The 15,815-nt window shown below is 42.7% G+C and overlaps 2 protein-coding genes across 2 annotated transcripts; both read left to right on the top strand.

Annotated features, from left to right (window-relative positions):
* The first annotated feature begins 1,117 nt into the window (after window positions 1-1,117).
* LOC133606660 (uncharacterized) lies at window positions 1,118-9,395 on the top strand. Its single transcript, XM_061960838.1, has 7 exons — window positions 1,118-1,457; window positions 1,812-1,899; window positions 1,978-2,067; window positions 2,137-2,214; window positions 3,837-3,907; window positions 3,974-4,145; window positions 8,692-9,395. The coding sequence occupies exons 2-7, from the start codon at window positions 1,837-1,839 to the stop codon at window positions 8,875-8,877; spliced, it is 660 nt and encodes a 219-aa protein (XP_061816822.1). The 5' UTR covers window positions 1,118-1,457; window positions 1,812-1,836; the 3' UTR covers window positions 8,878-9,395.
* A 1,615-nt stretch (window positions 9,396-11,010) lies between these two features.
* On the top strand, window positions 11,011-15,361 carry LOC133605827 (kelch-like protein 33). Its single transcript, XM_061959138.2, has 4 exons — window positions 11,011-12,091; window positions 12,164-13,103; window positions 13,166-13,333; window positions 13,535-15,361. Exons 1-4 carry the CDS (start codon window positions 11,011-11,013, stop codon window positions 14,055-14,057), a joined length of 2,712 nt encoding a protein of 903 aa, XP_061815122.1. The 3' UTR covers window positions 14,058-15,361.
* Window positions 15,362-15,815: the final 454 nt, after the last annotated feature.

The following is a 15,815-nucleotide window of genomic DNA, read 5'->3' as shown; positions in this document are numbered from 1 at the left end:
TGTTTTTCATCTTTTTTGTAAGGGGCGCCGGAGGTTGGCAGACCCGTCAGTGATCCTGTTCTGTCTCCCTGTAATGTTTGTCTGCTCTTGAATGGAATTGTGCTGAAAATATAAATTTCCCCTTGGGGATTATTAAAGTATTTCTGATTCTGATTCTAATTAATGATGTGACAAATCCGAGAATATTTGTATATTGGTGATATAATAACCAAAATATTTGTCATTTTAGTTATTATATCACCAATAGCTTGATTGAGTTTAAGTTTGAGTTTGAGTTTGTTTTGAACATGCAAGCATACAACATGATACATCACAATTTCCAGTTTCTCTTTTCAACATGTTCGAAAAGGAGTAGGAAGAAACAGAGCTTATTTAATCCTACCCCTTATCTTTTACATAACAGATGCTAAAACTTTTGTTCACTTCCTGTTCTCAATTTATTCACAATATACTCCATAAGTAATCACAATAAAAAAATAAATAATAATAATACTCGGTGAAGTAAATTACATTTCATATAATGAGATGAGTAAGATTGTTTTGAAAATGAATGGATGGATGAAATAAATTCAGAATGTTTATCGTGGTTCTTCTTCTTTGTACTTTGTAAACACTTTAAGTTTGAAGAGTTTCTTGAAGTGGATCATATTAGTACAAGGTTTGATTTCTTTGCTTAATCCATTCCATAATTGAATTCCACTAACTGATATACTGAGGATAGGTTTATTGGCAAAACTAAATTGGCCCTAGTGTGTGGATGTGAGTGTGAATGTTGTCTGTCTATCTGTGTTGGCCCTGCGATGAGATGGCGACTTGTCCAGGGTGTACCCCACCTTCCGCCCGATTGTAGCTGAGATAGGATCCAGCGCCCCCGCGACCCCAAAGGAAATAAGCGGTAAAAAATGGATGGATGGATGGATGGATACTGATATACTGAAGGTCTTAACTTAGTGTTGTACGTGCATACACATGTTTTAAATTACATTGGCTTGCGAAATTATTCCCCTGTATTTATGAATGATTATTTGCGTATTGCCCTGGGATGGGGTGGCGACTTGTCCAGGGTGTACCCCACCTTTCGCCCGATTGTAGCTGAGATAGGCTCCAGCGCCCCCTGCAATCCCAAAGGGAATAAGCGGTAGGAAAATGGATGGATGGATGGATATGCGTATTTAAAAAAAAAAAAACGTGTCTTTTCTCCAGCCTTTTTATTTTGGAAGGATCGAGCGGAAGTCCACATTCCTACGCACTTCCGCTTCTGTTCTTGAAGGCTCGCTCTCGGTATCCCGCCGAATGCGTAAACTGTCAATCATCCGTGTGTCAAGTGACGTCACGAAGGATTTGCCACAATGTCAAACATCGTCGACCAGTGCGTGCCAAGCAGCACCTGGCTGGCATCTCCACACCAGGCTCCCTTCACATTTTAGAGGTCTTCACGTCTTCGTCATGCTGTCCAGGTAAGATGATCAAACGTCTTTTTTTTTTTCTTTTTTTTTTTTTTATAAACCATCACCGCGTCGAATGATTCCTCAATGCTTAGCCGGTACGCGTGTGAGTCAATGAACGGTGTGAATGGTGCGTGATTTGTAGCAATGGCAGCGTCATTTAACCGTCTGGTCCTGATGCAAAAAGTTGGCCGTTACGTAACGCGAGTGCGCCACTGCGAGCCAGATGTGACTCCATCAGTAACACCAAGTTTATTTACATGTTAAACCACTCAATATTAGCACATTAAATCTAGATCTCTGAGATGAACAGCGTGTAAAACCATCATTGCGAGCATGCAACGCAAACGATGCGGTCTACTCCAGGTCTATGTGAGCCAGGTCAGAGGTCATGCTGCGGGGGGACTCCCACAGCCTCTTTTCCTCAGGAGAGACGTCCGACAATGACTGTGAGGTCGTTCATCTTCTACCTCTCTGCAACACATCAGCGCACCAGCTTCCTTCAATAAAGCGCTGTTCTTCTTCCACTTAGGTGGGGCCAAGTCGCCGGGGTCCAGATGTGGCTTGCCCGTGCCAGGCCACTCCCTGCCCGCTTTATTCAGAAACGCCCACGCCTTCGTCGGTAAGCGCTCGCCGGGGCTCGCCCCACCACTGGGGTTCGTCCGAGCTCACCCGCCACGTCTGTTCTCAGGAGGCGGTGCCGTGTGAAAGCTGTGAAAGAAACCCGGTTGTGGTAATGACACGCTACTCAGAGGGATATGGAACAGAGGTACTTTAGTTTTTGTTGCCATGGAAACGTGTCTTGTGTCACTGTAAAAGTCAACAGATCAGGGGGGGTGTCAAACTCATTTTAGATCGGGGGCCACATGGAGAAAAGTCTACTCCCAAGTGGGCCGGACTGGTGTAATCACGGCACGATAAGTTAAAAATAAAGACAACTTCAGATTATTTTCTTTGTTTAAAAATACAACAAGCACATTCTGAAATTGGACAAATCATAATGTTGTGGTTTTTCTACACTTAATAGTATTCTGTCTATATTTGTCGTTATTTATATTTTCTGAATAAAGTACGTGATATTGTTCATCAGTCAACTCATTGGTGTTCATTTTCAATCTATCAAGATAAAAAAATTCTATCAAAATCAAATTACAGAATGTTTTTGCAGTTTGCTCATTTTCCTCGACTGATGTACTAACATCATGTGGTTTATTTTGTACATATGTAGCATCATCTATAAAGATACAAAGAATTGCTATTGCGACATCTGGTGGACACATTTAGAACAGCTGTTTCTTTCATTCAAAAATTTCAGGTAAATTTTTATACTTAGCAAACTCATCCCGCGGGCCGGATAAAACCTGTTCGCGGGCCTGATCCGGCCCTCGGGTCGTATGTTTGACACCCCTGCATTAGATTGTGTGTGGACGAAAGACCCAAACACTTAGTTCAGTAGTTCTATTTATAGCTGAGGCGTTTCTTTATTAAACTGCAGAGATTTAATTGGAAGCAGAAAATAAATGGAGACAGGCTGTTGTATACCAAGACTCATTATATCCAACATCTTATTTTTATCTTAAAGCTGTTGTTGTTATGATCCGCCTTCAGGGTACACACACACACAGAAAAAAATCAAGGCAGTGTTTATGGTTTATGGAAGCCAATCAAAGCCAACATCTCATTTGGTCTGTGCGGAAGTTTTGACAAAAGTTTAATTTCCAATCGTGACAAATATAGACATTATTGATCAAATCTGTTCCCTTAAACCACTGATAGTAAAATAAGCTATGCTCTCCTTGTTATATTTTTTTATTTTAAAAATGCAACTTTGAGCAAGTTGCAAACAGACCTTTTAAATAATGATTTAAAGCCATGGTCATTCATCAACAATGATATTTTTCACAACATAGAACCGATGTTGCGAAATAGCGCGATGGAACAAACAGCTCAGTCAGCATTTATATCGCTGATGCATTTATTGTGAGCAACAGCGCAGCAAGTGTACTACGTATGAGTTTCACATTTTCGGGAGGGGCACTGAAATTCGGGAGTCTCCTGGGAAAATCGAGAGGTTGGCAAGTATGACTGGGAGACGCAATTGCTCTTTACTTCTCCCTATGTCCGTGCACCACTCCGTACAGCGGCGTTTTAAAAAGTCGTAAATTTTACTTTTTGAAACCGATACCGATAATTTCCGATATTACATTTTAAAGCATTTATCTCTAATATCAACATTTTATTATTGTTCTGGCAAAACAAGCCTATCCATGTTGTTTGGTTTGAAATAAATTACAAAAAATACATTTTGTAGTATAGCTCTCAGAAAAAAAAGGCGGAGAGTGTATTTTAAGTATTTATCTATTCAATTTAAAGTTAACTTTCTGTGTGCAGGAGGATTGCGTGCTGTCTGACCCTCAGGGGGAGAGTGACGCAGACGCCGACATCGAGGACACGGACTGCAGGTGGCGCCGCTCACTTGTTTCAGCTTTCCTCTCACCTTCTCCGAATAACACGGTACATCCTTCCAGGCTCCAAGAGCCAGGCTCCCTGCAGCGAATCAGCTCCCGGCGACGCAAACGACAGCGCGTGGCGCGGCAGGACACCACCGAGAGCGAAGACGACGGCGGGCGGAGTCATGGATCGCATCGCTGGACTCTGCGGCTCAGTCCGGATAAGTCACAGAGCCGCACCATCCTAGAGGTGGAGCACATTTCATATACACTAGTAAACCCCTCACATTTTGGCGTATGTTGTAATTCGTCAATCCCTCAATGAACCGCAGCTCCCCAGTGCCAGCAGCACTCATGTACGCAACCACTACTATGCCAGTCAATTGTCTTGCAACTCACTTGTGTTGCCATCTATTTAGACCAGGGGTGTCAAACTCATTTTAGCTCAGGGGCCACATAGAGGAAAATCTAATCCCAAGTGGGCCGGACTGGTAAAATCATGTCATGATAACTTAAAAATAAAGACAACTTCCAATTGTTTTCTTTGTTTAAAAATAGAACAAGCACAATCTGAAAACATACAAATCATAATGTTGTTTTTTTTACACTTACATGTTGCTGTTCATAGTAGAGTATCTTCATTTGTCGTGATTTATAATTTCTGAATAAATGATGCGATAATATTCATCAGTCAAATAGGTGTGAATTTGGCAGTTTTAAAATGCTCTCATTGGTGGTAAAATTTTAATCTATCAAATAATATAATAAATAGTAATATCAAAATCAAATTACAGGATGTTAGTAATGTAATTTACTCATTTTCCTCAACTGATGTACGAACATCATGTGGTTTATTCTGTACATACAGTATGTAGCATCATCTGCAACAAAACTTGTAAATTTGGACTCATTTCATGAATCACACATGAAGTTAGAAGGGGATACATGTTATTTCAGCATATTTATGTGCGCCCAGATTATGTGTCCCCAGTCCTCTATCTTAACCGGGTACATAGCTCCGCCCCTTCTGAAGTCTTGCGCACTCCTACGGCAGGGGATACAAAGACTTGCTATTGCGACATCCAGTGGACACATTTAGAAGAGCAGTTTCGTTCATTCAAAAATTTCAGCAAATTTTTATACTTAGCAAAATCATCTCGCGGGCCGGATAAAACCTGGTCCTGGGTTGTACGTTTGACATCCCTGATTTAGACAATAATCGATTGCCAGTGGATAGAAAATGTGTACTGCAATACAAGCTGTACACTGACTACTCCAAAGGGTATCAAGTACACCCATCAGGCATTTCCATTTTCATTCAATACAAACCCCATTTCCATATGAGTTGGGAAATTGTGTTAGATGTAAATATAAACGGAATACAATAACTTGCAAATCATTTTCAACCCATATTCAGTTGAATATGCTACAAAGACAACATATTTGATGTTCAAACTGATAAACATTTTTGTTTTGCAAAACAATACGTGAAGCTAGGCGAACACACCTCTACAACGCTAAATATATCCTGTGGTGTACCTCAGGGATCAATACTAGGACCTATTAGATTATTCAATCTATATATAAATCAATCAATCAATCAATCAATCAATGTTTATTTATATAGCCCTAAATCACAAGTGTCTCAAAGGGCTGCACAAGCCACAACGACATCCTCGGTACAGAGCCCACATAAGGGAAAGGAAAAACTCACCCCAGTGGGACGTCGATGTGAATGACTATGAGAAACCTTGGAGAGGACCGCATATGTGGGTAACCCCCCCTCTAGGGAGACCGAATGCAATGGATGTCGAGTGGGTCTAACATAATATTGTGAGAGTACAGTCCATAGTGGATCCAGCATAACAGTAAGAGTCCAGTCCACAGTGGGGTCAGCAGGAAACCATCCCGAGCGGAGACGGGTCAGCAGCGCAGAGATGTTCCCAACCGATATACAGGCGAGCGGTCTTTGTAAAGTTACAAAGGATTTAAAGTTAGTATTATTTGCGGAGGCCCTGCGATGAGGTGGCGACTCGTCCAGGGTGTACCCCGCCTTCCGCCCGATTGTAGCTGAGATAGGCTCCAGCGCCCCCCGCGACCCCAAAGGGAATAAGCGGTAGAAAATGGATGGATGGATGGATTATTTGCGGATGATACAACAGCGTTTTGTTCAGGAGAGAACACACAGAAGATACTACAAATAATAACAGAAGAAATTAACAAATTAAAAAGATGGTTTGACAAAAACAGACTATCGTTGAATCTCAGTAAAACTAAAATAATGCTATTTGGTAACAGTAGAAGAGAAAGTCAAACACAAATACAAATAGACGGAATAGAAATTGAAAGAGTAAATGAAACCAAATTTCTAGGTATAATGATTGATGATAAATTGAACTGGAAATCTCACGTAAAAAATATACAACATAAAGTATCAAGAAACACGTCAATAATGAATAAAGCAAAACATGTTCTAGACAAAAAATCACTTCATATTCTCTACTGCTCACTAGTGTTACCATATCTGAGTTACTGTGTAGAAATATGGGGAAATAATTACAAAAGTACACTTCATTCATTAACGGTGTTACAAAAAAGATCAGTTAGAATAATACATAATGTTGGATATAGAGAACACACAAATCCTTTATTTATTGAATCAAAGATACTGAAATTCTACGACATAGTGAATTTGCAAACAGCTAAAATTATACACAAAGCAAACTATAACCTGCTACCCAAGAATATACAACAATTCTTCTCAAAAAAAGAGGAGAAATATAATCTTAGAGAGAAATGTAATTTAAAACATTTGTATGCACGTACAACACTTAAGACCTTCAGTATATCAGTATGTGGAATTAAATTATGAAATGGATTAAGCAAAGCAATCAAACAATGTACTAATATGATCCACTTCAAGAAACTCTTCAAACTTAAAGTGTTTACAAAGTACAAAGAAGAAGAACCATGATAAACATTCTGAATTTATTTAACTCATCCATTCTTTCATTCTTTCACTCACAAAATAATCTTACTTATCTCAACATATGAAATCTAACTTACTTCACCAATTATTATTTATTTACTTATTTTATTGTGATTACTTATGGGGTATATTGTGAATAAATTGAGAACAGGAAGTGAACAAAAGTTTTAGCAACTGTTATGTAAAAGAAAAGGGGTAGGATTAAATAAGCTCTGCTTCTTCCTACTCCTTTTCGAACATGTTGAAAAGAGAAACTGGAGATTGTGATGTATCATGTTGTATGCTTGCATGTTCGAAATAAACTCAAACTCAACTCAACTCAACTCAAATAATCATTAACTTTAGAATTTGATGCCAGCAACACATGACAAAGAAGTTGGGAAAGGTGGAAATAAATACTGATAAAGTTGAGGAATGCTCATCAAACACTTATTTGGAACATCCCACAGGTGAACAGGCACATTGGGAACAGGTGGGTGCCATGATTGGGTATAAAAGTAGATTCCATGAAATATGCAGTCATTCACAAACAAGGATGGGGCGAGGGTCACCACTTTGTCAACAAATGCGTGAGCAAATTGTTGAACGGTTTAAGAAAAACCTTTCTCAACCAGCTATTGCAAGGAATTTAGGGATTTCACCACGTAAGCAGCGAAGCCCGTGACATTCGATCCCTCAGGCTGTACTGCAACAACAAGCAACATCAGTGTGTAAAGGATATCACCACATGGGCTCAGGAACACTTCAGAAACCCACTGTCAGTAACTACAGTTGGTCGCTACATCTGTAAGTGCAAGTTAAAACTCTCCTATGCAAGGCAAAAACCATTTATCAACAACACCCAGAAACGCTGTTGGCTTCGCTGGGCCTGAGCTCATCTAAGATGGACTGATACAAAGTGGAAAAGTGTTCTGTGGTCTGACGAGTCCACATTTCAAATTGTTTTTGGAAACTGCGGACGTCGGGTCCTCCGGACCAAAGAGGAAAAGAACCATCCGGACTGTAATTAGGCGCAAAGTTGAAAAGCCAGCATCTGTGATGGTATGGGGGTGTATTAGTGCCCAAGACATGGGTAACTTACACATCTGTGAAGGCGCCATTAATGCTGAAAGGTACATACAGGTTTTGGAGCAACATATGTTGCCATCCAAGCAACGTTTCCATGGACGCCCCTGCTTATTTCAGCAAGACAATGCCAAGCCATGTGTTACATCAATGTGGCTTCATAGTAAAACAGTGAGGGTACTAGACTGGCCTGCCTGTAGTCCAGACCTGTCTCCCATTGAAAATGTGTGGCGCATTATGAAGCCTAAAATACCACAACGGAGACCCCCGGACTGTTGAACAACTTAAGCTGTACATCAAGCAAGAATGGGAAAGAATTCCACCTGAGAAGCTTAAAAAATGTGTCTCCTCAGTTCCCAAACGTTTACTGAGTGTTGTTAAAAGGAAAGGCCATGTAACACAGTGGTGGACATGCCCTTTCCCAACTACTTTGGCACATGTTGCAGCCATGAAATTCGAAGTTAATTATTATTTGCAAAAAAAAATAAAGTGTATGAGTTTGAACATCAAATATGTTGTCTTTGTATTGCATTCAATTGAATATGGGTTGAAAAGGATTTGTAAATCATTGTATTCCGTTTATATTTACATCTAACACAATTTCCCAACTCATATGGAAACGAGGTTTGTAGTATCGTCCATTGAACAGACAAAGTAAAATAGTTGCTGAAATGTGAGGGACGTACTCACATTCTGAGATGCTATATGTTGCTGACGATGTTTCTTCCTGGCGTACGTGCAGGAGAGCATCTCGCAGGTGAGGCCGCTTGTCATCAAGCAGGACAAGCAAGCAGAACCGGCTAATACGGGCCAAGAAGCTCTGGTGCCTGTCTGGGTGCCCCCCCTCTCTTCTCCGCTCGTACTCCTTGTCTTGCTGGTCCTAGCCGCCGCCATCGCATCCGTCGTGCTGACATGGGTCAGAACCTGAAGGGCGGAGTCAAGAGTCCACATCAAGCACAAACACATTTGTCCTTCCTGTCCTAGTTCTGTTAATTGTCGCATTTCAATCTTGAAGCCATTCAAAAGTCAAGCCCAACATGGACCCTTCTCGAAGTCATTCAGGTCAAAATCACGTCATCGCTCTGTCATGGCTTCCTCCTCCTAAATAGACTCGCACAGAAAGTCGGCGTGACACAACAATGACGACTATGCAACTCCACTCTTCCGACTGTGCGAGATTGGCCACTGAAGAACGTCCCTCCCACGTCCTTTTCTGCACCCACTCTACCCTCTTCAAGGACAGTGACCTAACTGACCCGGTTTTAAAAAGCAATAGCAATAGAGATCCCGTTCTTATGTGACTATCTTAGTATTTTATGTGCAGTACCTTCCTATTTTAATCAAGTCAGCTGGACAATCAGTCAGTCGATTAAGGCTAAACACTGTGTGATCAATTGTTTTGTTGAGTGTTTTAAGGGTCCACAGGGCTTCAATAAAATCAACATTTTCGACTATAATTGTATTTTTTTTATTCATACAAGCACAATAATAAACACATTGTTGTATCAATATCTGCAAACTAAGCATTATCATCTTTTTAAGGGCAGAATTTGTTCATTTTGATGTGCCTAATGGAGTGGCCAGTGAGTGTTTATTTTAGGCCAATGAGAACATAAGAGCCCCCAAGACGGATCAGCACTAAAACAATTTGTCACCCCAAGACTCTTGTAAAGTTCATAGACATGTGACCTGCAGGACTGTGAGGGTGTTAACAACCTTGCAGTAGTCAACACGGTCTTCAGAAGTTGACCTTGAAAAGATTATAGTGACACCCTCAGCTTCATCGGGGGTGAACTTGTCAGCTCTGTGCTTTCGTGTTCTTTAAATGCCTTGACTTTGTGCGTGGGTTTGCGTAATAGCAGCTGACTCATTGCCGATGTGTGTGTATGTGTGTGTCTGTCTCAGAGCAGCAGCGATCGTGGGCAGGTATAGGCGCGTTTTAAGCGGTAACTCAGTGAAGGTACCATTAGTCTTCAACAAAAATGTCACCTATTATGCAAAAGTGACTTTCATTGTGTTCTAACAGCAGGGATTTCCAGAAGTGTTTTTCCTCTGATGGCCGCAATGGAAAAATTGCAAAGACTTGAATAATGCAGGGGCCACTTAAAATGCATTTGCACACTAAATATGTAAAAAAAAACAATCCAGGTTCTAAGCTATTGTAACAGAAATTCCACATATTATCTTTGTGTTATGGGTAACTTAAAGCAAATTACTGTGATATCAAATAACATATCTCATTAATAATACATTTGTTTAATTTTTTACAACATGCAGAGAGCCAACAAACAACGGCATCCAACGGAATTACCTCCTTCGGATGTTTGCTCCATTTTTAAAAAGAACAGGCGTTTAAAAAACAGTCTAAATTCCAGCATGAAGGCTGGATTTTGAACAACACAATTCCAAAACACTATTGAGGGACCTTTAAGTCTTACTTATCAACAGGAGCCACTCTGCACAAGCAGCATTGTTAGGATGAGAGACCCAAAGGTCCATGTGATCACAAAGTGAACTTGTCAGCTTCTGATGAGGTCCTTGTGTCGGCTCTTTAACACCTGCTTGCTCCCTATAACAGCGTACTGTAAGCAACAACAACAACAGGTGTAAATGTGTGGTTTTGTTTGCCTGCCCTCTTCTTGAGCCTTGACCCAGATTCCACAGAGTTTGAATGCAGAGGAGCAATTTGAACCCACCTTGGCCCCCTGCTCCGGCCATTTAATACTGATCCCTCAATCTGATGACTTGGAATTAAAAGTGCTCGTGAAGACAGAGAGAGCCTTGGGTGGCATCCAGTTGCGTCCAAGTCTGGACGGCTGGCTTTAAGTGGGTCAAATGTTTGTTTGAGGTTTAAAAAAACGCAGTTCTTCAATGCATGGAGAGGCCATGTGTAACATTAGCACCTCAGACAGCCTGGGATTCTAATTAGCTGCTGATACACGGCCGTGTGCCCGATATAGCAACCTGTTGGCTCGCAAGGACGATGAGGTGCACGTGACAGGAGAGCGAGGCAACAAGACGCAGTGAAGACGGAGTGATGTTTTGTCTCTGAGCAAGCTCCATGGAGGTGGCAAATCCACAGCTGCAGCCCGACAAGGAGCAATGGAGAAGGGAGATGGAGGAGAGGTGGAGAACAACAGGGAGGCAGAGGGTGAGACCATGGATGAGCGAGGGGGAAGACGATGAAAAGGCAGACAATGAGGTGAGTGAGCAGGAAGAAGAGGCTGGTGGAGAAACTGAGAGTGAGGGAATTGGAATTTTGCAGCCGGTAACTTTTTCCAGCCAAGATGAACTGGGAATCTCAGCAGCAGAAGATTCCCAGGAAGATTCTGGACCTTTCAACGATAAGAAGCTGTTAACCCTTTCCAGCCTTCAAGAGATGGAGCAGGAAAGCTTAGTGACATTAGATTCCTATGAAGGTACTAGACCTTCTAAAGATGAAAAGAAGTATCTCCAGATTGAAGGTTGTCATGATGATGAAAGAAAGTGGAGAAAGGGACAAAATACTGCAATGAAAGAGGGAAGAGATGTTTGGGAAGATGAGGGCAGAGCTGCTGTGGGGTTCTGGGGCCATGAAGAGGAGGAGGAGCCCAGTGAAGATGATGAGGAGGAGGCAATGTGCTCCCAGAATGAAGAGAGCACAAAGGTCTACTGCAATGACGACCACCATGTGGAGATGTTCCACACTCTAACGACGTTCCGAGACTCGTTTCTGCTCACCGATCTCACTCTGAACACCAAAGATGGCAGGAAGATGCACACACACTCCATTGTCATGGCAGCCGTCAGTTCCCTAGTCAAGGACAGTCTGAACAACGTGTACCAGGAAGGACAGCATAGGCCGTCCATCTCCATGGATATAGATGTGGACCACCGTGGGTTAGATGCGATTGTGGAGTTTGCCTACACTGGACTCATATCCTGTCTGGATGAGGTGGAGCAACTGAAGGCGGCAGCTCAGACCCTGGGTGCTTACAGAATGCTGGATTGTCTGAGGAAGATGCAGGAGAAATCAAGCACTAATGAAGGAGGTATCTCAGCTGCAGAACAACTGGCCATCAGTTTGCAGTCCATTACAGACCTGTGGTTAGACCAAGTGGCCTGTGACGTCATCCTAGAAGCAGTTGGATCATCATTTCCGGGTGAGTAGCACACTCAGCCAATCTTCTAACACTCATAGTTCCCTCCAGGAAGTCTAATTGTCCTGCTTCTAGTCAACAGAGTCATCCTGGCTGCTAGTAGTGACTTCTTTCGTGGAATGTTTAGTTCAGGCATGAGAGAGTCCACTCAGTCCCGCATCAGCCTTCCCTTTCTGGCAGCTTCAGATTTGGAAGTTCTCATCGGTTCCTCCTACAGTGGCACCATTCCCTTAAGCTGGAGTCGTGTGTTCAATATCAGCAGCATCTCCCTTCAGCTCCAGTACCAGCCGGCGCTCTCCCTAAGCCTGAACTTCCTACAGCAGGAACTCAACCCACACTCGTGCCTTGATGTGGTATCTTTTGCCGAAGCCTACCAGGTGGAGCAACTTCTCAAAGTGTCTGACAACTTTGTGTTGCGGCAATTCCAAAAGGTGGCGAGCACCTCCAAGTTCAAGGACCTGCCTGCCAAACAGCTCTTGAGGTACCTTAACAGTCGCTCGCTCTGTGTTCCGTCTGAGCTAGTTGTGTTTAAGGCAGTGGCAGCCTGGATCCAAGCTAGACCCAAAACCAGGCTTCGACATGCCAAGGAGCTCATGGAGACCGTCTACTTCCCTCTCATGACCTTTGAGGAATTCAAAGAAGTTCAATCTGTGAACATGTGGTCCAAACACAACCTGACAGACCTGTATGAAACCGTTTGGAAGGATTTTTGCTCTAATAATATGGCACCACAGAGCCAGTGCCGCGTCTACCTGCCAGAACAGAATCTAGTCCTGACCGGAGGTGACCAAATCTCTGAGGACCTGGGCCGTCGACATATCAGCAGTGAAGTCTGGTTTGGGAATTCCCTGATGAACCACACAGGAATAAAAAAGGAAATGGAGTGGAGGCGGCTGAGAGATATGCCCGAGCCTTCCAGGTTTCGTCATGAGGCGGCGGTGCTCAAAGGACAACTGTACGTATTGGGCGGCAAGAGATACTATGGCACCGGAGACACCTTGGATTGCGTGTACAGGTGAGGCATCCAGGTGTTTGTATTCCAACCTTAAATAATAAACGCATCTCCTTCCACCGCAGATACGACCCGCTTCAAAACAGTTGGCAGAGAATGGCAGACATGACCCAGAAGAGGAACTCCTTCTCTGTGGTGGTAATGAGTGGGAGCATTTATGCCATCGGGGGGTGCTGTGACCCTGAATACATAGAGAGCGTGGAATGCTTTTCACCAGCTGCAAACTCTTGGAGGTAGGAAGGTATATATAAGAATATAGCAGGTTGCTAAAAGCTGTAGCTAATGATCAGTAGGTCATGTATGCTAATAGATGGGTAATGAAGTGACCACTATTAGAAGAAACAAGAAAGTGCTAAGAAACATGGTATTAGCTTGAAGTAAAACCCCAATATATGGTCATGGACTTTTGAAAATTCTCCCATTTTCTCTTTTAGCTTGGCTTGTCCGCTGGATCAAACCCTGGGTGGACATGTGGCCAAAGTGTTGCAAGGACAGATTTTTATTTCTGGAGGACTGAACAGCGACTGTCTCTGTCTGGCCTCTCTGTTTGTGTACCATCCTGAGATAGGAAGCACCTACTTAGCAAACATGTCTCAACCACGGGCCTACCACTGCATGGAGAATCTGGACAACCGTCTCTACGTGGCCGGGGGGATCACAGTGGACAGTAACGACACAGCGATAGACCAACTGACTTGTGAGGTGTACGATCCCTCCAGTGACACGTGGACAGCCTTCTCATCCCTGCTGGTGCCTCATGTGGGGGCAGGTAGCGCCATATTGGAGGGCAAGGTGTACCTACTCGGCGGATACAGCCAGGAGGACTACAGCGACACCAAAATGGTCCACCGCTATGACCCCGCCCTGCAAAAATGGGAGAACATGGGCAAGATGCCAGGACCCAACAACGACCTGCGAGTGTCTTTGCTACATTTGCCACCACATGTGCGCATGTAGGGCATTTTATACGATAAGTTACCCTCAAAGTGGTTAAACGGTAACATTTCTTAATGGGCTGTATTCAGAAGAGTCTAAATTTACGAAGATGTTTTTTTGTTGTACAGTAATACCTCAACTTACTGTCACAATGTGTTGTCGGTGACGAACCCCAAGATGCAGAGATGGTGGCAGGCATTGAGCAGGAAAACATGATTTAATGTTCATAAAATAAAGGTAAAAACACAAACCAGGAACTAGGAATAGCCAAAACTGAAAACAGGAACTAGCAAACAGAAAAACTGTAAACAGCTAATGGCTAACAAGAAAACACAAAACAAAAGAGCTAGGAGAAAGCAAACTACAAATCGCTAATAGGAACAGCTTACCGCTTCGACGACAGGTACAAGGACAAGTAGTAGCGCGACAGGTAGTAGCTGTAACGATATCAACACGACAGGTAGGAATGACATCAACAAGAACTAGCGACAATAATCCAGCCCTGACTGGAGGGGAAGGCAGGTTCAAATAGCAGCTGGCTGATTGACACCAGGTGTGGCCAGGTGCCAATCAGCCACAGCTGAGGGGACAAAGCACTCAGGGAGATAATCAGGAAATAACCAAAATAAGAGCGCTGACAGGAAACAAAGACAAACGCAGAGGAAAAACTTAAACATGGCCAAACTGTCAGGGACAAGCCTGACACTTACAAGCTTAATTGGTTGTAATTGGCTGTGTGACAGAGCTCTTAACTCAAAACACGTGTATCTCAAATCAAGATCCAACACTGATAATGATTTTAAATCAATTTAATCAGTGCTTGGCGTGCCCAAAACAGCACAATTTTAACATGTAGTATGCATTTTAAAGAAGAAAGTCAATCTTTTAGAATATAAATATTGTATGAAAAACTATACAATCAAATGTATTACAAAAAAGTACAGTAGTTTTATTATGAAGTAATGTCATTGTAATGTACAAAATGTACCTTGCAGAGTGGACTTCTACGATATCGCCTTCCAGCTTCTCCATGGTCTGCTGTTTACATAATATTTTTTACAACCTTTGCTAGCGTTATCAACCCATTCTGCTTTAGTATAGTGCAGACATTTGTATTGCTTTTGATGATTGCTTTCTTTCATTCGCTTTCTTCCTTTCCAGCATTGGAAAACAAAGTTAGGTGGATCTCTAGCTATAAGCTAGCGAGTGAGACCAGATGTTTTGGGCGGACCTTACAAGGCTTACTGTGACTTTTGCTACGCCAATTATTGGCGGGGATTCTTGTAACTTAAATGTTGCTTGCAATTTTAAGCTGAGATACATCTCTTATCATAACATTGTTTAGTTCTGGTACCTCTGTATATTTTGTGGTATGTTTGCTTGTTTGTCAACCAACCAAATACAAAACCCAAAACCAGTGAAGCTGGTACGTTGTCCATCCATCCATTTTCTACCGCTTGTCTCTTTCGGGGTCGCGGGGGGTGCTGGAGCCTATCTCAGCTGCATTCGGGCGATAGGCGTGGTAAACCCTGGACAAGTTGCCACCTCATCGCAGGGCCAACACAGATAGACAGACAACATTCACACTCACATTCACACACTAGGGACCATTTAGTGTTGCCAATCAACCTATCCCCAGGTGCATGTTTTTGGTGGTGGGAGGAAGCCGGAGAACCCGGAGGGAACCCACGCAGTCACGGGGAGAACATGCAAACTCCACACAGAAAGATCTCAAGCGCAGGATTGAACCCAGGACCTTTGTATTGTGAGGCAGACACA

The sequence above is a fragment of the Nerophis lumbriciformis genome, linkage group LG05, assembly GCF_033978685.3.
Source record: "Nerophis lumbriciformis linkage group LG05, RoL_Nlum_v2.1, whole genome shotgun sequence".
Lineage (NCBI taxonomy): Eukaryota > Metazoa > Chordata > Actinopteri > Syngnathiformes > Syngnathidae > Nerophis > Nerophis lumbriciformis.
Note: the sequence above shows the minus strand (reverse complement) of the source record. Positions and strands in the feature narration are given on the sequence as shown.

Bases quoted from the DNA above. Each gene is read 5' to 3' on its own strand.
- LOC133606660 (XM_061960838.1), top strand. From the start codon at position 1,837: ATGCTGCGGGGGGACTCCCACAGCCTCTTTTCCTCAGGAGAGACGTCC. The intron at 1,900-1,977 runs GTCGTTCATCTT...TCTTCCACTTAG, and splicing joins CGTCCGACAATGACTGTGAG to GTGGGGCCAAGTCGCCGGGG. The intron at 2,215-3,836 runs GTACTTTAGTTT...TTCTGTGTGCAG, and splicing joins CAGAGGGATATGGAACAGAG to GAGGATTGCGTGCTGTCTGA.
- LOC133605827 (XM_061959138.2), top strand. From the start codon at position 11,011: ATGGAGGTGGCAAATCCACAGCTGCAGCCCGACAAGGAGCAATGGAGA. The intron at 13,104-13,165 runs GTGAGGCATCCA...CTTCCACCGCAG, and splicing joins ACCTTGGATTGCGTGTACAG to ATACGACCCGCTTCAAAACA. The intron at 13,334-13,534 runs GTAGGAAGGTAT...TTTCTCTTTTAG, and splicing joins CCAGCTGCAAACTCTTGGAG to CTTGGCTTGTCCGCTGGATC.